This window comes from Balaenoptera physalus, assembly GCF_965194825.1.
Source record: "Balaenoptera physalus genome assembly, chromosome: 3".
NCBI lineage: Eukaryota > Metazoa > Chordata > Mammalia > Artiodactyla > Balaenopteridae > Balaenoptera > Balaenoptera physalus.
In genome coordinates, this window is record NC_138890.1 from 13,185,979 (window position 1) to 13,211,697 (window position 25,719).

The following is a 25,719-nucleotide window of genomic DNA, read 5'->3' on the forward strand; positions in this document are numbered from 1 at the left end:
GCCGCAGAGTCTGACCAGGGACCCTGAGCATAACGCCCCGCTATTCCAGGTCTCAGTTTCCCCCTTGGTAAAGACGGTCTGCTGTGGCCCGAGAGCAGACAACCCCCACTCTAGTCCTAGCTCGGCCATATCCACGGTCCTGTGTGACCCTGGACATGGCACAGGCTGTCTCTGGCTCAGCCCCAAGTGATGGTGGAAGAAGGCTCCAGAGCCAGCAGGGTGCGGGGTGGGAGGCTTTATTTCACTGTGTGTGTGTTGGGGGGTGGGGTGGGGGGTACCTGGAAGGAGGGCAGCAGGCGGGGCAGGAGGAGTTGGCGCTTGGACAGGGAACGGGTGGGAGAAGGGCTGCCCCCAGGCCTGTTGGGAAGGAGAAGCTGAGGCTGGCCACTGTTGGGACCTAACCCAGGGGGTGGGGTTAGGGGTGGGAATTGGGTCTGGAGGAATGAGGGCCCCCTTGCTCTGGGCTGGACGTGGGGCCCGGGCCCTGCCTCACTTTCCTCCTATAGGGCTCAGTCCCTCCTGCTCACTGGGCCACGTGACCCCCAAACCTCACTGCCCCCGCCCCAGAGGAGGGGGCTAGGCCAGTTAGGGCAGTGGACAGGGAGCCTGGGGGAGTTAGGGAGCGCAGGATGGGGTCCACGGTGAGTGGAGGGGATGGCGGCCACCTGGGCGGTCAGTTCCTGGCAGCGATGACCACAGAGAGCGCCACACCCCCAAGGGCGACAGCAGTTGCCCCAAACAGCCACTTCCATGGGATGGACTGTGGATAAAGGAGAGGGAAGAGGAGGCTAGACAGCAGTCAAGACAGATGTCTTGCACTTCAGCTATCAACAGGCCCCAAACAGGCCTCCCAGGAAACCACTGCCTGACAATGCCTTGCCTGCCTCTTGGAAAACTCCTACTCATGCATCAAAACTCAAGCCAAATGTCCCCTCCTCTGGTACACCTCCCCTTCCCCTCTGGAGGAGCCCCACCCTGAGCCCTCCAGATTGTGTTTCATCTTCTGCTTTAGTCCTGGTCACACAGCACTGGGGCTTCTCTGTGTCCCCAGCATGGTCCACAACACCCCAGTTCATGAAGACATCAACGTCTGCAAAATGAAGAAACTCCCTCTGCATGGCATACCCTGCCCATAGCCCCTGCCCCTACTCTAGGAGCCTCCCTGTACCCACCGGCCCCAGCTCACCCAGGCACCCTTGCCAGGACACTTGGCAGGCAGCCGGCTGGGGTTGCCCAACATCTTCCGGTACAGGGCGGTCTCAGTGCTCCGCTGGGCCGCGTGCTTCTTCACCAGCTTTGAGAGCTCTGCATGGATCGTCTGTGAGAGGGGGGTGTCTGTGAGAGCAGGTGGCAGCAGAAGCCAACGATCACTGCTAGCAGTCTGCCTTTCTGGGGCCCTAGGGCCCTTCGGGGCTGGAACCACTGGGACATGGGAATTCTGTCAGCTATTCTCTGGGCATCAGCGAAGTGAGGGCTGCTATCTCCATCCTCCTAGGAAGCCAGAAGATGGAGGGGAGCAAGGGTGGCCAGGAGAGAGGAAGGTTCTGGGAAGAAAACTGAAGACACTGGCATTGGCCAGGCTGGCTAGTGCCCTTGGCCTCTGGGACCCTGTTGGGGGTGAGTCCAGACTGCCTATGCAAGGGTCAATAAGGGTCTCAGCAGGTGGGCTGGGGCCTTTCAGCTACCTACCCCCTGCCACTTCCCAGGTAGAAACACCATAGGGAGAGCCACAGCAAGAAGGCTAAGGGGCAGACCACAGAAAAAACTTCCCAGACAGGCCGGCACAGCAAATCTCAGGGTGCCCCCATTCTGCTCACCTTGTTGGAAGGTTCCAGCTTCAGGGCTGCTCTCAAGATGGGGATGGCCTCACTGTACTCGCCTTGCTGGGCCAACACCTGTGGGAGGAGGTGGGGAGTACATCATTCTGGACCCACGCTGGGCCACGTTCTCCTTCAACAGACCCAGCCCTGCCAGGCTCCTGGCCGCCTGACTAGTCCCAAATGTATCTCTAGCAACTGCCCCGGTGACTGGTGCCCCAGTCACCCCTACACCGCTCCCCTGAGCCCTCAGACTACATGAGCAGACCACCAGGCTTGGTGTCATTCCCCTAACCTGCTCCTTCTCCTGAGTGTCTGGCTCATCCTGTGCAGGAGACCCAGGTGCTGGTCTCTCCTCCTCCTTCACCACCTTGGCTGGCTCGAGAAGCCAAATGGATGCTGCCAAAGCTCTGGCCACATCGAATGATTCAGAGCCAGGCATGTGACTCAAGCCAGCCAATGAGATCCAGCCTGAACTATGCTGGTACCACTGAGAGGCCAGTTGCTAAGTGGAAGGGATGGAACCCTGGAGCTTTTGGCAGAGCAGGAGGGAGCATCTTGGTCACCCTGAAAGAGGAGCCTGCCTGAGAGAGAAACACGGCAGACAAACACAGCATCTGCACAACATTTCTAAACACCTGGATCCAGCCGTGCCTGAAGCCAATTACCCCTGACTTGGCAGTTCCACAAGTCATTAATTCCTTTGGCTGAATCTATTTGAGTAGTTTTCCATCACCTTCAACCAGCAGACCCAAACATGTATAAGGCTACATAAGCAGACAGTCTCACTCCCCACAAGAAGATTCTAAACCCTTGAAAAACAAGGACAGCATCTTTTCTCTCCTCTCCGTTTCTATACAGAACTCTACACACAAAAAGTACTTTAAAAATGCTGGCTGGCCTGTTCAGGCCTCTCATTAACACACTAGGTGACCCTGCGTTTGCTTGCACCTCAGTTTCCTTGGTTTACTGCTAAAAAATGCTGAAAGCACCCCCTATCCCAACAGAGTGAAGATGAACAGACACGGGGACAAAAGCAATTAAAGTCAAGTCCATTCAGGCCAAATTCACTCCTACATTCCACCAGCACTTACTCAGCACCTACTGTACGCCTGGCTCTGTTTGAAGGGCTAGAGATTTAGCAGTGAATGAGACATACAAAATCCCCACCTTCTGGTAAGGGAGATGGACAAGAGGCATGACACCTGCCCATGCTGACAGTGACACAGGAAACATGAAGGCAGGGCAGAGGGTCAGGGTGGGTGTTGTAGGGAGGACTTCCTGAGGAGGTGACATCAGAGCAAAGACTTGAAGGAGGTGAGAGAAGGACCCATGGGTGTATTTGGGGTATCAATATCTCAAGCAGAGAACATAGCCTGTGCAAAGGCAAGGGGGTAGGAGCAGACCTGGCCCAGGCAACAAGTAGTGGAGAAGCTGAGCAGGATGCAAAAAAGCAAGAGTACACTGGAAGATGATGGCAGGAGGAAGACCAGATAGCTCAGAGCCTTTAAGGCTGAAATAAGAACCTGGCTTTTACTCTGAGGGAGATGGGAGTCACAAAGGGTTATATGCAAGGAACAGTTACCAATGGGCCAAAGGGCAGTGTCAGGGAGTAGAGGGAACCTAAGACCCAGGGTTCAAATCTGACCTCAGTCAGGGGACTTCCCTAGTGGTCCAGCGGTTAAGACTCCACGCTTCCAATGCAGGGGGAACGGGTTTGATCCCTGGTTGGGGAACTAAGATCCCACATGCCATGTGGTGCAGCCCACCAAAAAAAAAAAAAAAATCTGGCCTCAGTCAATGAATTGCTGTGACCCAGACCACCCCCCTGCACCTGTCTGGGCCTCAGTTTCCCCATTTATACCCCAGAGAGCTTGGCTGACTGATACCTATGCGTTTCTCAAATCTAGGGTTTGGGACCAGCGTCACTGCTCTGAGGTCAGGGAGCCAGCCTGCCCGCCAGCTGCCTGTGAGCTGCAGCTCACCTTGCCCTTGCGGAAGAGTGCCTTGATGTTGTCGGGCTGGTGCTCGAGCACGAGGCTGCAGGAGCGCAGCGCTGCACGGTAGTGGTCCAGCTTCAGCTGTGAGGCTGCCAGGTTGTTCAGACACTTCACCTTCAGCTGCAGGAGCTGCTCCTCCTCCTCAAATGTCATGTCCACTGTGGGGGGGACAGCACTCAACTACAGCCACTGTTAACATGCCGCCAGCCGCCCACAACCATCTGCAGAGGGATTATGTGACCCAGGCCAAGGCCCACCCCGCTGCACCTGGTGCTGGAGGAGACTGGGGGGGAAGGGTCTCTGAGTGTCCCAGTCACAGGAGATGGGGGGTTTCCAAGATCCCAGTGCTGGGGCCTCTACCACCTACTCCCTGGGGGACCTCAGGCCTCTCTGGCCTCAGTTTCCCCATCTCTAACACGGGCCAAGACCAGTGCCGTCCTCAGGGCACTCCCAAGGAGTCGACAAAATGGAGCCTAAGTGAACGAGGGCCTGATCATGGATTGACAATATCTGCAGTCACCCACGTTCCAACATCTACCTGCACTCCGTAACAGTCCAGTGACCTGGGATATAAGTCTAGAAATATCTAAAGACTAGGCATAGCTAAACATCTATCCATATTCTAGAATTTTCCAGAACATTTTGAATCTGGGGCCCTCTGTGGCTTGAAGTTTCTAGCACTAGTGGGGATGGCTTTGCAGGGGAGGTGCTGGGATTCCACCTGGCGGTCACCTTTGGCACTAGAAGTGATGGCCTTGATGGCGAGGTCGTAGGAGTTGGCGGCCAGCACGAAGTCGGCCCGCTGGTAGTGAGCATTGCCACACTCCCGCTTCCGGTTGGCCAGGGCCACGCGTTCCTGCCCCGTGAGCATCTCCAGGTCAGGCCCATCCACAGCAGCCTTCAGTGTCACCTCCAGGCACAGGGCCGCGTGTGGGGGGATGTACGGGCTCCTGCTGGGGGATGGGGTGGGGACAGCACTCAGACCCAGCGGCCACCATGACTGAACCCCAGACACACGAGGTTCAGTGGGAGCAGGCGGGAAAGGGCTGTCACCCCCCTCCTCAGTAAAACACAAGGGAAGTTAACTCCTGCTACTCTTGAGCTCCGTGACTTGGTGCGGGAGTTCCCCTCCAGGAGCCTGTTTCCTTTTCTATAAAATGTGCACGTAGATGGGTTGAGATGGGAGAGCAACCCGTCCCACCCACTTCCTCACCCCCACAGGGACCCCTGCAGGCAGCAGGTACTCACCTGCCCTGGGGGCCGTAGCAGTACTTGGAATCAGCAGTGACCATAGCCGTCTCTCCCACGTCCATGAGCGGGACACTGAGATCCAGGGCCTGGGGTCGGGGAGGGGAGCAGCATGAGTTGAGTGGGTCCAGGTGCAGCACAGCAGTGCCCACCCACCCGACCGCCGCCACCACCACCACCTCCTCCCCTGCATCTCACCCCAGCCCCTCCCCACCCAGAACTGCCCAGGCCCTGCACCGTTCCCACCTGGATGACGTCACAGTCACCCAGGGTGAACACCAGCTCCGGCTCCTCCTGTACCCGTGTGCCATTCTCCAGCGAAGTCTGCAGCTGCACGGTGACCACCTGGCCCTTGGCCGGGCGGCTTGAGCCTGGTGGGCCTGGAACCAGCATCTTCTTCCTCAACAGCCCATTCCCTGCCATGGAGCAGGGACAAGCAGCCTGTCACTGAGCAGCTCAGATGGGCAGCTGCCCCCTGGGCACTTCCTCCCCCAGCTCTGCCTATCCTGGGGGTGGCACAGCACCAGGGCACAAGCTGAGTTTTCAGTGGCCACTCTGCCACTTACTGGGCAGGTGACCCCATGCCTCTGGGCCTCGGTGTCCCCGGCTGGACACTGGGCATGAAAGGATTGATTTGGGGACTGACGATACTGGCTCCAACGATGGGCTCAGTGAACGCTGGCTGGTCTGTTATCTTAAGAAAACCAAGGTAGTTCCCCAGTGGCCTAATGGTTAGCATTCCGGGCTTTCACTACTGTGGCCCGGGTTCAATCCACGGTCAGGTAACTGAGATCCCGCAAGCCACGCGGCGTGGCCAAAAGAAGAAAAAAAAAAAGAAAGAAAGTCAAGGCTCAGTGAGGGCAAAGGGCTGAGAAAAGCCATCCTGCCTACCACAATCAGGGCAGCAGGGATACCCAGTAATGAGACTCTGGAGCTACCCTCTCCTCCCTCCTCTGGTTCCAATCTCAGCCCTGTGACATGTGGACCTCAGTTTACCCAGCCATGAAATGGGGTGATCAGGGGGTGATCCTGGTGACACCTAGTGAGTAGTTTGCTTGGTTAGCAGAGCACCTGTGATGCCAGGACTGTGTCCCGACTAAAGCACCACATCACAGAAGGACCTATAAGCAAAAGTAGCCCCCAACGCCCCCCTCCAGCTGCCGAAGAGACCACTATGCTCCCCTCCATACCCCAAACGATCTTAGGAATGGCCAAATGGCCACAGCCAACACCTACTGAGTACCAGGCATGAGGCCCCGTGCCCTCATGAATCCACTCAAGGAGCCCCCGCAATGATGACACCCACTGTCATGCCATGACAACTGCTGGGGCAATAGAGGGCTTACACCTATGGGGCACGTCAGACTGACATCATCTGCAGTCACCCATGTTCCAACAAGTACCTGTATTCCGTAATATTCCACTGGTCTGGAAAATACTACCATGAGTCTGAGTAGACCCTAGTCTAAAGGTTAGGGGCCGAGAGATCTATTCATACTATGGAATATTCTAGAGTGTTCCAAATTTCTGCAGTGCTCCCTAACTTATACGTGCCCCTGCATCCAGTTTGAGAACCAGTGATCTAGTGGATGCCAAGAGACCCCTGTGTCTTGAGGTTTCTGGGCACTAACAGTGGATATGCTGGTAGGACCTCAACCAGGCACTGCCTCTCACCCAGGTAAACCCAGGGATGTAGAATCATATCCCCTCTCAAAGCCTCAGTTTCCTTGTCTAGAAGCCTGAATTCTGACTTCAGAAAGCAGTTGGCTCGAATATAAACAAACAGAGCCATCCTCATGCTCAGATGGGGAGCAGGGCAGCTCTTAACATCAGTAGAGAAGAGCTTCCCAAACTTTAATACAACCAAGGAGGCTGTGCAACCTTGGGCAAGTGCCTTCACCTCTCTGAGCCTGTTTCCCTATCTGTAAAACGGGGATATGGTAGGAATTACATCGTGGGGTTGTTGTGAGGATAAAATAAGATGATGCACAGGCCTGGCACAGAACCAGTGCTCAGTAAATATCACCTGGTGTTATTTTTAGGCGCAGTAAGGTTTATATCTGTAGTGGAGGTGAAATCAGTACCAATTCGATTTTACCAGTGCCAGTATTATTTCATACTACTGTATCATTAGCACTAATGATGGTAGTAATAATGTTTTACTATTATTTGTGTGGTCATTAGCATTATTTAGTGTATTAGATATCAGAACTAGTAGCGCTGTGTTTATCTTCTAGAGTTGTTGTGATGGGGTACATGGGGGTGGCACATGTGTGGGTTCTCCTAGTTTCTTTCTTGCAGGACTTTTCTGAACAATTAGCACACTAATGAATACTATGAACTAGACACAGGGATGAACAAAATGGGATGTTCCACAGATCTATTTGACCTCAGGACACATTTTTCTGGGGACAGGCACTTGCCAGACAAATGCCAAGAAAAGTGGGGGTTGGGAGCTGCCAGTGCCTGCTGTGCTGGCTGTGTGGCTCTGGGCAAGTGATTCAGACTCTCTGAGCCCTGTTAGCAGCTCTGCGAAAGCAAGTCATAGGGTGGGGAGGCAAGAAAAGGGCATAAACGTGAAGTGTCTCAAGCAACTGCCTGTGGCTGGCGATCAACGTGGTTACCACATGTTTTACTTCCAACCTCCTTCACAACAGAGATGGGGAAATGAGGCTCAGGGGAGGAGAGGGCCTAGGCCAAGGTCACTCCTGAACCTGAGCTGTCCGGGCCCTGTTGGTCAACCCGAGCCACCCCTGCTCCTTACCCAGGATGTCCAGCCACTCGTCCAGGGCCGGGGCAGGCTCAGGCTCCGGCTCCATGGCGGCCAGGAACTCTCGGGCCAGGGCCCCGGGCTGCTCGGCCTCCTCCTGTGAGGGCTGCCCTACATCCTCAAGTGGTGGCAGCTCACTCAGATCCTCCTCCTCCTCCTCCTCCTCCTCCTCCTCCTCGCCCTCTGCGTCTTCCACCCCGTCCAGCACTTCGAAGTCCTCAAGTGGTGGGACCCCAGCAGGTGGCGGGGCAGTGGGCTCAGGGTCCGCAGCAGAGGGCTCAGCACAGGATGCCATGCTGCTGGGGGGATGGGAATTGGCCCTGGTGGGGAGAATGGATGGGGGTAAGAATCCCACCAAGCCCCTCAAATCTCCTCTGCCTCCATTCTCCACACCGCCGATCACTTGCTGTGTGACTCAGGGGCTCCAGGCCTTAGTTTCCTCATCTACAGGGTGGGAAGAGTAACAACCCTGGTTTGTCCAAAGGACTTAACAACCCACTCATCAAGCCCTGGCATCAGGTTCAAACAGTGTTAGCTATTATTAGAGTTAATTATTATTTAATCTTTATAAACACCCCGGGGAAGTAGGGAACATCCCCCTGCAGAAAAGGAAATTGAGGCCGAGAGTGGCAGAGCCATTTGCCCAAGGTCACAGAGCAAGCCAACCACAGGAGGCAGGATTTGAACCTAGGGCTTTATCTGCTTAAATGTCCAGAGCTGGTGCTGGGATTTTTTTCAGGGGGACAACCCCTGAGATCTTGGGGAGACTATTTTTTAGAGCCCAAGGGAAAAATAACTGAATCTTTACCAGGGCTTCCCACCTCCAGTTGTCCCTTCTCCTAAGGGGAGCCACCCAGAAACCCCAAGGCTTTCCTTCCATACACTGAACCTAATACCACCGCCCCCAACACCAGGGACCTTGACCCAAGCCATTCCTTGGGAGCCTTTTCTCCTCTCCTCAGGCCTTCTTACCACCTTCTCAAAGTAGCCTCCTTTGAGGAGGAGTGGTCGAGACCCCCACGGCTTCTTCCTTGGACCATCAAGAACTGTCCGCCTCCCCCAGGCCCCAAGCTCTGGCGGTGGTAGAGCCGTCATTCTAACCCGCAGCATCTCCTCCCTAACCCTCACCTGCCTGCTCCTTCAGGACTCGGGTCCCACTTTCTGAGACCCTCCCAGCCCCCACCCTCACAATCTCCTGCGCTGGCATAAATAGCCCTCCCCCCACCCCAAGCACCGACCCCAGCCCGGGCCAGCTTCCCCCACAGCTGGCCCGTCGCCCCTAAACACCTTGATATCCCCAGACGCCCCCCCTCCCCATCCCATAACACGCTACGCTCTCCAGACGCCCCCTGCACCGGCCTGGCCTACCGTCAACCTCCCACCCAAGTTCCCAACGCCCCATGCCTGTTTGACGCCACCAGTCTGGGGCTCCCGACCCCCCGCAACCCTCGGGCGCCCCCGGCCCTGCACGTCTCCGCCGGCAGCGCCCCCACCCGCTACCCTTGACCTTCCGTGGCCCCCACCCCCAGCTGCCCTCACCAGGCCGCGCCCTCTCCGGCACTCAGACCCCCCGCGCCCCCCGGCTCGCCTCCCCCGCGGCCCTTCACTCCGCCTAGCAGCCGCAGCCCCCGCCGCGCCGGCCCCCGGACTAGCCCAGGTCCGGGCAGCGCTCCGAGCCAGCGCTACCCCGCCGGCGCCCCGGGACACGTGCCTCCGGCTCCGGGACCCCAGCCTGGGGTCCTGCGCCCCCCTCCCCGCCCCCAGCCGCGGCCGCCGCGCCTCGGGAACCAGGCTCTGGCGCCCAGCACCGCCCTCACCGCGCCCATTGGACGCCGCCGCAGTGACTGCAGCGTCCATTGGTGCGCGAGCACATCCGTCTCAGGCACAGGCACCGCCCCCTTCCTGCTTGTATCCGTGGGGCGTTCTTAAAGGGGCAGAGGCCGTCGCGCCAACCCCGGACGGGGGCGGGGGCGGAGGCGGGGGCGGGGGGTGTAGATCCGAGTCAGTTCTCGGGTCAGCGCCGCGCAGCCTGGCCAGACTTACAACCCCTGTCTGAGCTTCATTCTGCTCATCTGTGAAATGGGCATAAACACCTCTATGCACGCACTCTCACCTTGGGGGCTGTTGGGAGGACAACACTAAATGGTATTTCCTTAAGGAGCTCAGGCTTGCCGGTCAGGGCAGCCAGACTGCTGGATAACCCACTCTGAACCGCTAGTTACTTCTGTAGACCCGAGGCCCCGAGGGGGAGCAACGTGCCCAAGAGCACACAGAACCTCCGGCCCCCTACACCGCCCCCGCACCTGGTCTGTCTAATCCCGGGAGGGTGGCGTGGTGCATACAGGAGGAACTCAATAATGGCTAGGTTAACTGCTGAGAGAGCAGGGCCACTGGGAGGAGTCCCTCCTCCCTGCACCTTCTGCTAGAGTATGATAAGGTCCCCACGGCCCCAGGAGAAGGTGGCAGCATTGATTAGAAGGGTTTTTATGGCTCTTGTTTTGAAAGAGGGGGCACTTACTCCTCTTCACTCTATTTTATTTTCTTCCCAGCAGTTACCCCCTTCCAGAATGATCTTGTTCATTCTTTTGCTTCCCCCCTTCCCCCAATTTTGCTCCGTCCTGGAAAGAATTTTGTCTGTTTTGTCCTCACCACCTCCTTGAATGATGCTTAAGGGCCTATGGGAGTTCAATAGATGAATGAATAATTGAATGAATTAATGAATAAATGAGCGGGACACTGGCTTTTGGATGTAGCTAACACTGGAGGAGGTAACTGGCTTTTGGCGGTAACTTGTCAGATAGGTGCTCTGAGGTCACCTCCTACTGGAAGCCATCCCTGACCTCCCCATGGCAAGGCCAGGTGCCCTGATTGGCTGCAGTCTTGGTACAATGAACCTCCACTTCATAACTGATTCACTTGTGTCTGTGCCATCAGTTGACTTTTGCCTCACCCAATACACTGGAAGACCCCCAAAATCTGAGAAGGGTACATTGTTTCTTATTGTTTTAGTCCTGAGGCCTACATACTGCATGGCACAAAACAGGGGGAGGTATTCAGGGCAATCATTGTGGAAGGAAGGAAGGAGGGAAGGAAGGAAGGAAGGCGGGGAGGAAGGAAGGCTGGCCAGTCAGAAGAGGTGGTGGGGGGACTTCCCTGGTGGCGCAGTGGTTAAGAATCTGCCTGCCAATGCAGGGGACACAGGTTCGATCCCTGCTCCGGGAAGATCACACCTGCCGCAGAGCAACTAAGCCCGTGTGCCACAAATACTGAGCCTACGCTCTAGAGCCCGTGAGCCACAACTACTGACCCTGCGTGCTGCAACTACTGAAGCCTGTGCGCCTAGAGCCCATGTTCCGCAACAAGAGAAGCCACAGCAATAAGAAGCCAATGCACCGCAACGAAGAGTAGCCCCCACTTGCTGCAACTAGAGAAAGCCCGCGCACAGCAACGAAGACCCAACGCAGCCAAAAATCAATCAATCAATAAATAAAATTAAAAAAAAAAGAATCCGCCTGCCAATGCAGGGAACACGGGTTTGAGCCCTGGTCTGGGAAGATCCCACATGCCACGGAGCAACTAAACCTGTGCACCACAACTACTGAGCCTGCGCTCTACAGCCCGCGAGCCACAATTACTGAGCCCATGTGCCACAACTACTGAAGCCCACATGCCTAGAGCCCGTGCTCCGCAACAAGAGAAACCACCGCAATCAGAAGCCCGTGCCCTGCAACGAAGAGTAGCCCCCGCTCACCGCAACTAGAGAAAGCCCACGCGCAGCAGCAAAGACCCAACACAGCCAAGAAAATAAATAAATAAAATTTAAACAAAATAAAAAAGGAAAACATTTGGGACCAGTCAAGTCCCTTTTGGCTTCAATGTGCAGCCCCCACCCCTTCCAGGACCCTCGTAAATGTTCCCTGGCCTCCAACAGAGCCCAAGAGACCCATTGAAAAGCTTGGTTTCTCCAGTCTGGGCCTCTTCTGCTACAGCTTGGAAAAGCCATGCAGACAGAGCCACGGTTCTACTTTTCCCAGCAGCCGCCACCCAGGCTCTTCTCAGCACTGGCTGCTGTCTGGCTCATGGAGCTCCACAATTCTTAAAAGATCAAATCCACACTATGTGCTTTCCCACCATCCTGTCTTTGCTCCTGTGATCCCCTCTGTCCTGAATGATTGTCAGCACCTGCAAAACTCCTAATCCTACCTCAAAACTCCATCCAGATATACCTGCTTCCTGGCCTTCAGAAGTCCTCATACCCCACTCTGCAGGTTCCTCCAGCCTTGAGTCTCTCCTCCCTCTAGTCCAACATTGTTCCCTTCAGGGCTGGGATTGTCTGTGTCAGACTCTCCTTCATCCTCCAAGTCTAGGCAGGGACTGAGTATTTTCTGCATTCTCAGAATATGGGCCGAACCCAGAAGGGGTGACTAGAGGGTTTACAGAACAATTTTTAAAACTGTTGGTTGAACTATAAGAATGCATAAGATTCCTGATCATCATTAACTTTTCAATGAACGAAGGCAGGAGAGCGTGAGAGTAATAATAGAGTTTACCAAGGGCTTACAATGGGCCAAACTCTGTTGTAAGGCAGCGGTCCCCAACCTTTTTGGCACCAGGTTTCGTGGAAGACAATTTTTCCACGGATGGGGGTGGGGTGGGGCAATGGTTCAGGCCGTAATGCCAGCAATGGTTCAGGTGCTAATGTGAGTGATGGGGAGTGATGGCGAGTGGCAGATAAAGCTTTGCTTGGTCACCTGCCGCTCACCTCCTGCTGTGCAGCCCGGTTCCTAATAGGCTGAGGACAAGTACTGGTCTGCGGCCCGGGGTTGGGGACCCCTCTTGTAAGGAATTAACCTGCATGATTTCTTAAGGTTAAGCCACTTGCTCAAGGCCACCCAGCTAGGATGTGACAGCTGGAATTAGAACTCAGATATGCCAGTTCCAGGGCTCTCAAAGAGTCTTCCATGTGCCCAAGGGCATGTGTGTATCTCTCAAGCTCTGAGCAACCTTAAGAGGCATATGCTAGGTTCACCCAGACTCACAGTTAACAAACTGAGACACAGAAAAATCAGACATATAATATATAACATACATTTCATAAGACCTCAGAAACTAATGGTAATTGCTAACACTTATCAAGCAATTACTATTTGCCCCATTTTGTTCATGCATTTAACTTGGGTTATCTCACTTAATGCATCCTCATCTCAGTATGAACTCATGGTTTTCAGTAGAGACACAAGGGAACAGATATAGAACTAAAAATACATGTGTATATGCATGGGTTAGTAGACATACATGTATTTCCTAGCTCTGACTGCTGAGAGGGTCTCTAAGCAATAATACCTGGGTAGCAGTGAGCACACCCAGCACCCAGATCTTGGTCTCTAAATACCATTCTCCAAGAAGCAGAACCAGGCTCCTTGGAGAAATGGCTGATTCCAGGGATATTCCAAAGCAAGCACAGAACATCTTGTGGTGCCAAAAGTAAGGACGTACTCACAGAAACATGGAGACATATTAAAAGGACATAGGAGCTAAATTAAAGGGGCAGTAAAATAAATAATATAGAAATTAATTATAAGCCACAGAATAAAATAAATACTCATGACTCCATAGTGATATAAATACTTGAATACGTAATTGAGAAGAATGGACAGCTCTTGTTTACAATAGAATTCCAATTAATAATTAAATTAAAAATCACCATTATGCAAACACATAGTAAGTAATCATTATTGCTGCCAAGAGCCATGAATGGATGCTAAAACTAAAGGGTGAAAAATATGTAAACAACAACAACAACAACAAAAAACCAAGACCAAAACACCAAGGGTATTTACATGGTCTCTTAAGTATCCCCCCATAGGATACTTATTAATTGCAAAGGAAAATAGTAACTTGACAGTTGAGAAGCTGGTAGACACTGCCTTAAGCAAGTAATCAAAGTTAACGTCACCAACAATGAGACATAGCAACATCCCAGTGCCTCCTGATATGATGCATTGAGAAGGAAACATCACTTTTGTGGGATTCTTTCCCAAACTGCTCAGCTTCAGTCTAATCATGAGGAAGTATTGAACAAACCCATAATGTTAGGTATTCTACAAAACCAGTACTTTTCAAAAGTATTAAGGTCATGAAAGATGAAGAAAAACAGGAATTGTCACAGAGTGGAAGAGACCAAGGAGACATGACTAAATGCAATGCAAGATCCTGGCCCAGAAAAAGGTCACCAAAAACGGAGCAGGGGTTTTTGAACCCGAGTGAGTCTGATTCCCAGCCTGGAAAGCAGAACATTTGGGTCTGGATCCACCACAGGCCACTCGAGGATTATATGACTCTGTGCGAATGCCTGCCGCTCTCGGACCTCAGTCTCACCATCTATAAAATTGGTTGTTTCATCCTCCCTCCCCATTCCCCTCCCTCCTTCCTGGCTGCCTCGGAGCTCGGGCTGTGGAAACTACGCAGGCGCGAGAGGGACTGCTTGATTGGCTATTTGTTGTGATGCACCCGCAAATAGAAGCTGCATCTAAGCTCCACCCGTTCCTGCCGCGCCTCCACGCACGCAAGTCAGCCCAGGGCACGTCGCCGCCACGCGCGCTCGCACGCATGGTGCGTGGTGACGTCGCGGCGGCGCGGGCGCCATCCCGGAAGCGCGAGCAAGGCCGCCAGATGTGCAGGTGCTGCTGCCACCGACGCCGGGGCCGAGTTCGGGGTGGGGTTGGGGACGCAGGAGCCTCTGGGGAGCCGGGCCAGGTCGGGCGCGGTCCTCGGGTTGTAGTGGGGTGGGGCGCGCCGCTGGCAACATCTGGGCACCCCTCCTGCGCACAGGCCTCAGTTTCTCCGTCTGCGCGGTGGACGCGCGGGCGGCGCCATGGGCCGAGTCTGGATCCGGGGCGCGGGAGTTGGAGCCGCCTGTGTTCAGGCTGTGCCGTGTCTCCCGGAATCGGGCGTTGACCTGCTTGGGCCTCAGTTTCCCGCTTCACAGGGGCGGGGCATGAGGGGATTTGTGAGCCCCGCCCCGCCTCGCGGGTTTTGCTGAGCTTGGGCAGCCAAATTAAATTATGTTAAATGACCTGGGTGGAGTTGCGGCGCCTCTCCGCATTGGTGTGTGACCTGAGCCCACCCCTGGGAGCCTTAGGTGCTCTCGGAGATGCCCTTGTAGGGGTGACTGGGGATTAAATGAAGTGCTATATAAGTGTTTGTTCTGTATTCTTGGAAGCACTAGGGAGGCCCTCATTAGAATACTGATTCCCGGGGCCTGTCCTAGGATTTCTTCACACTCCACTTGGAGAAACTGACTGCTCCGAGCCCAGCACCTCTTATCACTATTGGTTTTAGTCCCCACAGACAGCATTGTGAGATTCTGATTCTTTGTTATTCCTATTTTCTGGGTGAGAAAACGGATCTAGGAGGTGAGGTGACTCTCCCAAGGTCACACAGCCTCCCTCTCTGCGTGTGTCCCCCATAACTATATTTGGAGCAGGGATCAGAGCCCATGCTGGGTCATTTCCACTCTGTATGTGGGCCAGATTAGCAGTTAGTCAGGGAAGGCTTCCTGTGAGAGGCAGCTGGTGGGGGAGTGTGCCTTGAATCCCTCAGCCCTCACATCTGGGAGCCAGAGACAGGAAAGAGCCCTTCTTTGTAGCAGAACCATTTCCCACAGGTCCAAATCCTGCACCTGCCAGGCTCTAGCTGTGGGCTTCCCGCCCCATGGCTCTGTCCTTTGAGAGCCCAAGTGTCCTCTTTATACATGATCTTCTTTGGAAATGTGGAGGGTGTGGGTGTCCATGCCTGGCACATAGAAGGAGCTCAAACATGGTGATTGGGGAGGGGGTGGATTTCATCAGGTGTGGCAGTTTATCTCCAGAAGGCACGTAATGGCTGCAAACTGATAGCCAGATTCAGGGCACAAATAGATACGTACTCTTGGCCTCTATGGTGTTGGGGTAAGAAAAATATTAGTTGCTAACATTTGTAAATGAGGCGATTTCACAGGAAAAAGAAATCCATATTTCAGGTTTATTTCTGAAAACAATCAGAAGTCTGGCAGGAATCAGGTGCTGTAAGAAGCAGCTGTCCTGTCACAGGTAGCTACTGAACGTCAGAGTCACATATTTGTGGATCCTGTGGTCTGTGGGCGTTTGAGTTGTGACCCATGTTCACTGGCTGTGTGACAACGGCCTAGTTCCTCAGTCTCTGAGCCTCAATTTTCTCATATATAAATAAGGATGGTAACAATTGCCAGTGTTTGAAATTGGTGTCTTGTGCTCAATAAAGAGGAGGGTAGTTAAATGGGCTCTGAAAGCCCTTCCTCATCCTGTGTGTGAATCTTAACCAATTGCAAGTGGGCCTTTCTGTCGGCCATTAAATGTGCAGACCTCAGAGCCAAGCTATATCAGGATTCTGGGTTTTTCCTGAACCCCCTTAGGAGGGTCAGTGCTGAAGCTGTGGTCCCTCCTGCCCTAGCATGGTCCAGGAAGTCCCCACCTGCTGGGATGGCACCTGTGTGCCAGGGAAGCTGGGAGCCAAGAGCCACAGAGCCATCTGGGTTGCTGGGGCCCACAGCCTGGCTGCCAGTGCCTGAAATTCTTGGCTTTAACTTGCTGATATAAGTCTAGCTTCAGAGCTGAGTTTGAAAGGTTCTGTTTGCCTTCATCAAACTAAATTCGGGCAATCCCTTGCTGTGAACAAGGTTCTGGGCTGGGCTCTGGAGACAGAGCAGTGAGCAAGAAAGACACACACGCCTCTGTTCTGTTGGAGCTAATATTGCTGTGGGGGTGACAAGCAAAAGGGTTAACTGATAACTAAGATAATTTCAGGAAGAGATGAGACAGTGGAGCAATTAAAAAAGGTGAAGTGATGAGTGACCAGGATACCCCGTCATCAATGACTACCCCGTCATCAAAGATCTCTTGGGAGAAAAGGCATTGGAGGGGGTGATGATTTGAGGGGGCAGCCAGGAGGAGGGGGGCAGATCTATGCAGGAGGAAGGTGCCTGTAGCTTTGGGCACATGGAGAGTGGGGAGTGTGGCGGTGGGAGGGGTGATGGGATTGTGATGTGCTTGGGTGCAAGTTATAAATAGGAACTCCTGTGGTTCTCGAAACACCCCCGAGTTCCTGGCATGACAAAGCTGAGGCTCAGGTGGCATGACCCACTTACGGACAGGTGGCCTGTGGGGTTCCCAGCCCCTCCTCTCCATCCCACCTCCCCCCACTTCCTGATGCAGACTGAAAACACTTTCTTCCTGCCTGTTTCAGGCAGCGGAGGAGGAGGAAGAGATGGACCCCCCGGACTCGGCCTCGAGGGTCTTCTGTAGCCGCATCCTGAGCATGGTGAATGCGGACGATGTCAACGCCATCATCCTGGCCCAGAAGAACATGTGAGTGGAAGCCAAGGGCCCTGGGCCCCCGGTGTGGGAAGGAATCCACTTGCTGGCCAGCATTCTAGCCCTGCCCGCCTCTACCCCGGGCCCACACTGGTGATAAAATGAAGGAAATGAGCAAATCTGCTGGCTGGCTCCAAAGTAAATTCCTTCCTGGTCTGGAGGCGAGGCCTTGGCACAGGAAGCAGGGCTCTGGGACAGTTTCGCAGCTGCGGACAGTTTGGCGGGGACCACAGCAGCTCCTTTCCCGAGGCCTGGAGTGGGGAGACTTGGGGGGGGATAAGGAAGGAACTGCTGGGGGATTTAAGGGAGCCAGTCGGCTCACTTCCTGTTGGGAACCTATTCTCTCAGAGCCTAGGCTGTCTCTGCAGAGCACCCGGGGTCACTTGGAAGGGCTGTGAATGGCCTTTGCCCTCTTTGGGGCTTGGCACTGTGGCCACCATAGCCTCACCCTAATTCCGGCCTGCTCTGTGGGGAAGAAGGGCTGACACAACCTTCGGGGGGAAACACGGTCTCCTGGGGCTTTATTTTTGTGTCTTTAAGCCAGAGGCTCTTCCTTCCATTTACAACACAGCACAGACCTGATACCTTACCTTTCTTGCCCTGTGACAGGGGTGCTGGATATGTCTGGGTCTCAGCAATACCCATCTCCCTCCTAGGTCTTTAGTTCAGATTCAGACCTGACCCTGGGGAACTCCCAGACCGAGGGGAGACAAAATCAGACTTGAACCTTCCTGGCCTCGGAGTGTCAGGGCTGGGCCAGAGAAAGAAGCTGGGGCTAGGGGAGTCAGAGTGTCAAAGAGTCTACTTGAGGGAGAGGGTTAGGGCTACATGAGAAGGGTACACTTGAGTAGGACTTTTGAGTAGGGTTTTTAAAGTTGAATAGGAGTTTGCTAGCTGGCTCAAACACCAGGTAGAGCTCCACAAGACAAGGGAATGGTCTACGCAAAGGTCATGGAGCAGGAAAGGGCCTAGCAGGATCAGTTGGCAGGGACCTGGAGGCTGAGCAGAGGAGTCGGTGCCCTTTTTCCGCCACCAGGCTGGACCGCTTTGAGAAGACGAACGAGATGCTGCTCAACTTCAACAACCTGTCAAGTGCCCGCCTGCAGCAGATGAGCGAGCGCTTTCTGCACCACACAAGGACCCTGGTGGAGATGAAACGGGACCTGGACAGCATCTTCCGCAGGATCAGGTGGGTGCTTGGCCCTCCAGTCTCTGCCTCCTGCTCTGAGCCTCGGGTTCCTCCTCTTTTCAATGAGGGCCGTCCTCCCCACGTAGCAGGGCGGTGGGGAGATTCAGCTTGTTTTACGAGGCTTCATTGCACACTTAGTATTGGAGAAGATCTGAAAATCTTGGAGTTTCTGAATTTAAATTTTATTCCTTTTTTGAAAATGCAACATAGTGCCAGACCCATAATGCAAAAGGCAGGCAGGAGCAGACAGTGAAAGGCTAGCCTTGTGTCCCCCTTGGCCTCCACCCAGGACTTGTCTCAAGAGGAAAATGAGATTGCCAGGTTTTGTGGGTCCTTCTCAAGCTGGTTTCCATGAGGACAGAGAAGGACGATGTCCAAGTCCCCAGCCACATAGAATGCTTGACACGGCCCCCGGAGCTCCTATCACCACTGCTGCCGTTAACAACTGCCACTGGGGCGCCCAGGCCTGGAACAAGCTGGCACTACAGCTGTATTTCTGGCTGACTGTGCCGCTTCTTCTTTTCCGGGGGCAGCCGCATCTGCTGGCAGAGCAGGTGCCACAGATTGAGGGCAGCATGTTTCCTTGGAGCATGCTCTGTGCAGAAATCACAAGACAGGCCGGATAAATCCTTTATCAAAGCGTATCTTTTCTGGGGCATCTCACCAGGCTGGTTGCCCATGTGTGGTGTTGCAGGGGTGGGAGTAGAGTAGGAACCCCAAGGGTTGACACCTTTTGTGTGTATCTGTGTCACTCAGGAAGGAGATAAGTGTGTCTACCCAGGCAGGGATGCAGCAGCAGTGGTACTTCAGGGTGGGGGGTTTTGGGGGGGACAGTGCTGGCTGGCCATAGTCAAGGGTGAGAGACTGCTCTGAAGAGCCCTTTGTAATTCTTTGTAAACAGAACTGCATTACTTCAGGTAAAAAGGAAAAACCAGCAGGTTAAAAAGGGAAGCAGGGGCTTCTCTGTGAAGTTCAGTTTAGTGAGTGCCAGTGTTCGGTGTTTGGGGTGTGGATAGTCAGCACTCCTGGCCCCCACAGGCATCCTCACCCCGGGGTTGGAGAGACAGGCTGGGACAAGTCACCCAGAGGAGTGCCTGTTGAGGCAAGGGGAAGGGAAGCTTCCTGGAAGGTTGTCCTGGTAGAAGAGGTTTAGACATGAGGCATTGCAGGTAGAGGGCCCAGCCAGCACGCAGAGCCAGCACCAAGGACACGCAGAAGCTGGGTGACAGCTGGGTAGCTGCCATCCGTCCTGGGGGTGGGAGGTCTGCTGGCTGAGCGCCCAGTCCTACCTCCAGCCCTGGAGCAGAGTATGACAAGCAGTGAGGGGGAGGTTCGTGGCCTGCACCGGGCCCAGCCTGCACACTCGGCAGGTTCAGCCCTGTGTGCCTTCCCTTCCCCTGCAGGACACTGAAAGGGAAGCTGGCCAGGCAGCACCCGGAGGCCTTCAGCCGTAAGTGTCACCCAGAGCTCCTACATCCTGCTTCTGGGCTCTGCGCCCTTGGATGCCAGGGCCCTCAGCCCAGGGCTGGCTTCTGGAAGGTCACCTCAAGGGCTGACACCAAGCCCGGGCCCTAGTGGGCAGTGGGTCCAGTAAGACCTGGGGCAGGGGCGGGAGTGCTGGCCTGATCTTGGCAACCTGCGGAGCAGGTGTTGGGACTAGAGTCTCCTCCCTTGGGGGAGGTCACACGAGGGAATGTGGACAAGAATGATGACAGTCCTTAGCCCAGTGAATGTCATGTACCCCTACGAGCCAGGCTGTTACCCACAACCACCTATGAGGTGGGGACTGTGCCCAGAGGGGCAGTGACTTGTCAGAGGAAGCACAGCATCCTCCATGCTGAGCTTCAGTTTACCCAGTCTGTAGAATGGGCCAACAGCTCCCCACTCCAGGGCCGCTGACAACCACAGGCATAAAGGCAATGCCGTCATTCCCAGTTTATAGAGCAGGGAGCTGAGACACAGGCAGGTGAGGGGCCTGGCCCAGGTCAAGAGGGCAGAGCCAGGCTCAGACTTGCCCCCAGGGCCCACGTAGGCCTAACCCCAGAGAACCTGAGTCTTTACCTTACCTCAAAGAGAGGCCTCTCACCTGCTTGGACCTCAGTTTCCTCATCTGTAAAATGAACCAAGTTATGTCCCATGGGGTGGGGGTAGCTGTCAGGGGTCCCAGGCCCAGTTAATCCCTCAGCACAGTGCCTGGCATGGTGACTTAAGCCAACTCCTGGGCCTCCTTCCCCCAGACATCCCGGAGGCGTCCCTCCTGGAAGACGAGGATGAAGACCCCATCCCGCCCAGCACCACAACAACCATTGCCACCTCGGAACAGAGCACAGGCTCATGCGACACCAGCCCTGACACAGTCTCGCCCTCCCTCAGCCCCGGCTTCGAGGACCTGTCGCACATCCGGCCCGGCTCACCTGCCATCAATGGCCGCAGCCATACAGATGACGAGGAGATGCTGGGCGAGTAGCCCTACTCCCAGGAGCTCCGGGGGGTCTCAGGGCAGCAGCGGTGCCACTGCCCAGATGTCTGAGGTGGCAGTGGGTAACCCTGCCTTGAGACAGTCAGCTTTGCCACCCTACTCTGTCATTTGGGGCTCACGGGGGGACAAGGCTCCCTCCCTGGGATATGGAATTCCTGGGGATCTATCATTCCCCCTCCTTCCTCACTGAGAACGTCTCTCTTCTGTAGACCCCTCTGCCAGGCCAGGGGATGACCAGTCCAGCTGGAGTTGGGTTGGGTGCAAGGGAGCTTTTCCAGAGCCAGGCCTGAGGTCTGCTCTGAGCAACACCTAAAGGTTCCCAGAGACCGGAGCCAGATGTCCTCTGCCCCAGCACCCTGGTCAGGACCTCCTCAAGGTGGCCAAGCACTGTCATGTCTGAGTTCACCCCAGCCCACCCCTGTGCCTACTAATTCTGGTCTCCTTGCCCCTTCCTCCAATGACAGTATTGAATACTTTCTCCAATCATTATCTCAAGGAGGTTTCTGAGACAGTTGTAGAAGCCTCAAGGCAGAGATTAGCCATCCACTCAGCACCGAGCCTGGTTAGGCCCTGTTTCTCGGACCAGAGGTGTGGACCCTGAGGGCCCAGCAGGCTTCTCCTGGGGCCTCCATGGAGCAAGCTGCGCCACCTTGGAGAACAGAGTTAAGCAGAATATTTTTGTACCCGATGTTTACAGATGCTGTTGGGAAGTTATCAATAAAAAGACTCTGTTACTAAAAAGGGAAGGGTGCACCTAGCAGTGGCTTCCTTCCATCCTTGGGCCCAGCAGTCCAGGATGGGGGCAAGTGCTGGATGTGGGACAGGATGGTTATGGACAGCCAGGCACCATTGAGCTGGAAAGAAGTGGGCTGCTCTGCTTTGAGTGGGAGTCTCCAGTGGTGGCAACCATAATAACCCCACTTCCTATCACCACCCAGGCCTTCAAATGTGCTATTCCCACTGCCCACAACATTATTCCTTTACCTCCTTGAGTAACTCCTCCTCCAAATCTCAGCCCTAAGGTGGGCTCCTCAAGGAGCTAGGGTCTCATTCCCCATCAGACACTCTCACAGAGTCCCCTCATCTTTGGAGCACTTAGAAATTATGTTATTAAAGGCCTCTTCCCAGACTTCAGAGTGTCTGCTTTTGCCTGGTCCATAGGGGGCGCCGGGAAGTGTTCAAGGAAATAAGGTACGCTGCCAAACCCACAGGTAACTTCTCAGTCCTCACCGCTTTCCGGCGCCCAGCACTTTTTAGCCATCCTGATGACTCAGGAGCCATCCTGAGTCTCCTCCGTCTTATATCCTAAACAGACCCTGGGTCCCACCCTATTTCCTTGGGTGAATGCACCAGCCCCACCTGCTCTCCGAGCTCCTATACGGACCCGCCCTGAAATCCATCTGTGCACAGCGGCCGGCCTCCAGTGGCTCCAACACATTCGGCCCTTACACCGCCTCCTGCCTTGACCCTTGCGTCTTGGACCCGCAGACCCTCTGCTTAATGCCTTCACTTTAGCACAAAAGTTTCCCCTACTCTGTTGAAATATTTCTGGAGCACCCGCTACGTGCGGGCAGTCTTCAGGCGGCCTGGAAACAGCGGGCAGAAACACCAGGAAAGGTGCGGCATTATTCCTACGTGACCCGACTGGCGGAGCTCACACCCCGAGGCAGGCGGGCACCGGTCGCCCACAGGCGCCGCGGCTTCGTGCGCCCGCACCCAACATAGGGGCGGGGAGGGGGGGGGGTGGGCGTAGGCGGGGCGCGGCGCGGATTGTGACGCAGACGCGCAGCGTGCTCGGTGCGCAGGCGCCCTCGGCGGCGAATCGGCGGTTTCCGGTTCAGCAGCCCTCTTTCACTTCAACGAGACGACGGAGCAGGTCGGTGATGGCGGACTTGCGGGTTGGCCCTGGGCAGGGTTGGGCGGTAGCCTGCGGGGGCCTAGGCAGCGGAGGGGGCGGCCTGGAATCCGTCTAGGCGAGCTAGGCCCTGTGGGGCGGCTTAGCAAGGCACACTGGGCCGGGTTCCGAGCCCGAACTGGGCCCCGGGAGGGAAGCCGGCCTTTGGAAGAGGACGCTGCCCGCTCCGCCGGCCCCAACTATCTGACGAGGCTTGGGGCGAGGATGTGTCCTTCGGGGCAGATCCGATTTAATGGAGAGGAGTATTAACTGTAACTTTGTCTCGTGGCAGACACTCTGCCAGTTCATTTAAAAATATTAAGCCTTTGAGCTGGGTCTCTTATCTCCTTTTCTAAATCTGTAAGGAGAGTTTGGTAGTAGCAGCTATTTGCTAGACTTGGAAAGTGAAAAAACGGAAATACCTATGTAAACAAGTATCAGGCACGTGGTTGGCAGTTGTTACTTATGGATTGGATCAAAGGCAGGAAATGTGGTCTGAGGATTAGGGCGTAACCCAGAAGGAAGCCAAAGTTTTGGGTGTCTGAGCTTGGAATTAGGAGAAGGGACTGTAGGGAGGAAAGCGTGTGTGTTGGGGGGATGCTACTAAGATGGGATTCCCACCCCGGCTGCAGGAAGAGCGGGGGCTGGCAGAGGAGAGGAAGGATGGGACCTCCAGACCGTGCTTGGCAAGATGGTGCCGTAGACCTGTACTTATCGTTCCGTCTTCAAAGACGAAGCTGCTGGCTTGGAGGGTGGAAGGAAACAGGCACTGGGGCGGGCCTGCATTTGAAGTCGATGCTGGCCCAGGGCTGGCAGGAACTAAGGCTGGCCAGCCTGTGAGCTCGGGCTGCTCAGATCTTCGGTGCTCACCACTCCACCCGGCCATTCTACCCCCTCTCTTCCCCAGCAGACGCAGAGATGCAGATCTTTGTGAAGACCTTGACGGGCAAGACCATCACTCTAGAGGTCGAGCCCAGTGACACCATTGAGAATGTCAAAGCTAAAATCCAAGACAAGGAGGGTGAGTTGGGTTGGGGCTAGGTGCTCCACACAATGGGGGCCCTTCAGCCCTGGGGATCTGCTGTCCTGTGTGAAATGGGTGCTTGGACAGATCTCAGCCATGCCAGTGCTTCCCCTGTGTGATTTTGGGAAGGCAGCTTGTCCTCTCTACCTCATTTTCCCTTTTGACAGTTTGGGGGTGATCCTGGCACAGCCCTGTGGAGGGAGGGGAGATCTGCTGGTAGTATTCTTGCCAGAGCTTTAGTAACTGAAGTGCTCTCTCCTTAGGCATCCCACCTGACCAGCAGCGTCTGATTTTCGCGGGCAAACAGCTGGAGGATGGCCGCACTCTGTCAGACTATAATATCCAGAAAGGTACGGGGGTGGGGTGGCTAGACAGGACCTCAGTGAGGCCTAGGACCCAGGATGGGGCACTGACAGCCTCTTCAGCACCGGGAGGGGGCTGTAGAGGAGGATTCTTCTTAAGCTGAGGATCAGATAGGGCTAGGGAGTATTGCTTTGTAAGGTACTGTTTCCATCGCTGGAAAGCATTTCAAGATCTCCACTAGGATTTCCAGATGGCGATGGTTTCTCGTGTTCTTATTCACTTTTTTTCTTTAATTCTTGTGTTTGTGTTTTTTAATGTGATAACTACTGTAAAGAAAATCAGCACCACTTTTTGCAGCAAAAGATTTAAATGTCTTACCTAGGAAAATAAAAGGTCGTCCTTGCACCACTTAGAAATTGCCTTGCCCTTGGGGAAACCCAGATGGACACCACTGTTGACGTATATTTATATTAGTCTCAGACTCCCTGAGGACTGGTGGGAAATGACAAGGTGGAGGTTCTGTGGGGTGGGCTGGGCTGGTGTGTCCATCTACACATAGAACACCCAATGGATTCCAGTGTGTCCCTGTCACACTTGAGAAGCTATGGTCTGCAGGGCACTGGAGGCTGCCCTGCACCTGTGGGACTGAGGTGGTGAGCCTAGGCTCAGTCACTGTCTCTCTCTGCCCTTCATTTCCTATAGAGTCCACCCTGCACTTGGTGCTTCGTCTGCGAGGTGGCATCATCGAGCCTTCCCTTCGCCAGCTCGCTCAGAAATACAACTGCGACAAGATGATCTGTCGCAAGTATGTACTCTTCAGATTGGGGGTGTGGGCTGGCCCTGGTGGGGGTCGGGATGTGCCCTCACCACTCGCTCGTGTCCTCGCACAGGTGTTACGCTCGCCTGCACCCCCGTGCTGTCAACTGCCGCAAGAAGAAGTGCGGCCACACCAACAACCTGCGCCCCAAGAAGAAGGTCAAATAAGGCCCCTCCACCGGCTTCTTTGCCCGCAGGGTGGCCTCCTGCCTAAGCCCCATGGCCCTGGGGCCCCAGTAAAGTTTCCCTTTTGTTGACTGGAGCAGTAACTGGTGTCCATGTGGTTGGTCTGTCCAATGGGGAGGTGGCTGAGGTGCAGGCGTCTCCCTTAGGGACTTTCTGTCACTCAGTTCTTCATAGCTCTTGGGGGTCCTCTGTCCTGGGTTCCAGTTGTCTTACGTGTAAAGTGGGCCATGGTCTCTGCCCTTCATGTCTAAAGTTGTCATAACCACAGCACAGGCAAGTCTCACTCCTGGCCCTCTGCTACATAGCCTAGTGAGCTCACCCATCTGGATTTTGTCATCTGTAATATGGGAATAAAGACCTCAGCCTAGGGACTGGTGGAACCTGGTCAGGCACATTAACAACCCTCACATCTGGGCCCTGGAGGTGTTCAGGTGTGGGTGGATGGCGGGGTAGGAAGGAACACCCCACCTAGCGTAAAATACCTGTTCTCAATTTTGACTGCTCTTTAGGAGCTCCTGGGTCCCACCCAAGACTGATGCCTGTCAGGTGAGGGGTTGTAGTGCCCTGACAAGGCCATGCTTCTATTTGTCTTGGGATGATTGGG

General features: G+C 54.8%; 3 protein-coding genes across 7 annotated transcripts; 2 read left to right on the top strand and 1 right to left on the bottom strand.

The window, feature by feature from the left end:
- Positions 1-220: 220 nt before the first annotated feature.
- FKBP8 (FKBP prolyl isomerase 8) lies at positions 221-9,642 on the bottom strand. Of its 5 annotated transcripts, none has more exons than XM_082455469.1 (9): positions 9,547-9,642; positions 7,830-8,155; positions 5,312-5,481; positions 5,066-5,154; positions 4,550-4,770; positions 3,803-3,975; positions 1,818-1,895; positions 1,187-1,318; positions 221-760 (listed from the first exon to the last, which is right to left on the bottom strand). In XM_082455469.1, the coding sequence occupies exons 2-9, from the start codon at positions 8,128-8,130 to the stop codon at positions 674-676; spliced, it is 1,251 nt and encodes a 416-aa protein (XP_082311595.1). In that variant the 5' UTR covers positions 8,131-8,155; positions 9,547-9,642; the 3' UTR covers positions 221-673. The 5 variants fall into 5 exon arrangements, with proteins under 5 accessions (XP_082311595.1, XP_082311594.1, XP_082311593.1 ...); XM_082455468.1 differs by lacking the exon at positions 9,547-9,642 and adding an exon at positions 8,808-8,992 and having other exon boundaries at positions 4,550-4,767; positions 5,366-5,481; XM_082455467.1 differs by lacking the exon at positions 9,547-9,642 and adding an exon at positions 8,808-8,992 and having other exon boundaries at positions 5,366-5,481.
- Positions 9,643-14,372: 4,730 nt separating this feature from the next.
- On the top strand, positions 14,373-22,021 carry KXD1 (KxDL motif containing 1). The gene is made up of 5 exons (XM_082456323.1): positions 14,373-14,515; positions 17,097-17,218; positions 18,261-18,413; positions 19,817-19,863; positions 20,651-22,021. Exons 2-5 carry the CDS (start codon positions 17,118-17,120, stop codon positions 20,878-20,880), a joined length of 531 nt encoding a protein of 176 aa, XP_082312449.1. The 5' UTR covers positions 14,373-14,515; positions 17,097-17,117; the 3' UTR covers positions 20,881-22,021.
- A 624-nt stretch (positions 22,022-22,645) lies between these two features.
- UBA52 (ubiquitin A-52 residue ribosomal protein fusion product 1) lies at positions 22,646-25,191 on the top strand. The gene is made up of 5 exons (XM_082456324.1): positions 22,646-22,768; positions 23,694-23,807; positions 24,074-24,160; positions 24,816-24,918; positions 25,004-25,191. The coding sequence occupies exons 2-5, from the start codon at positions 23,705-23,707 to the stop codon at positions 25,095-25,097; spliced, it is 387 nt and encodes a 128-aa protein (XP_082312450.1). The 5' UTR covers positions 22,646-22,768; positions 23,694-23,704; the 3' UTR covers positions 25,098-25,191.
- The last annotated feature ends 528 nt before the right edge of the window (positions 25,192-25,719 follow it).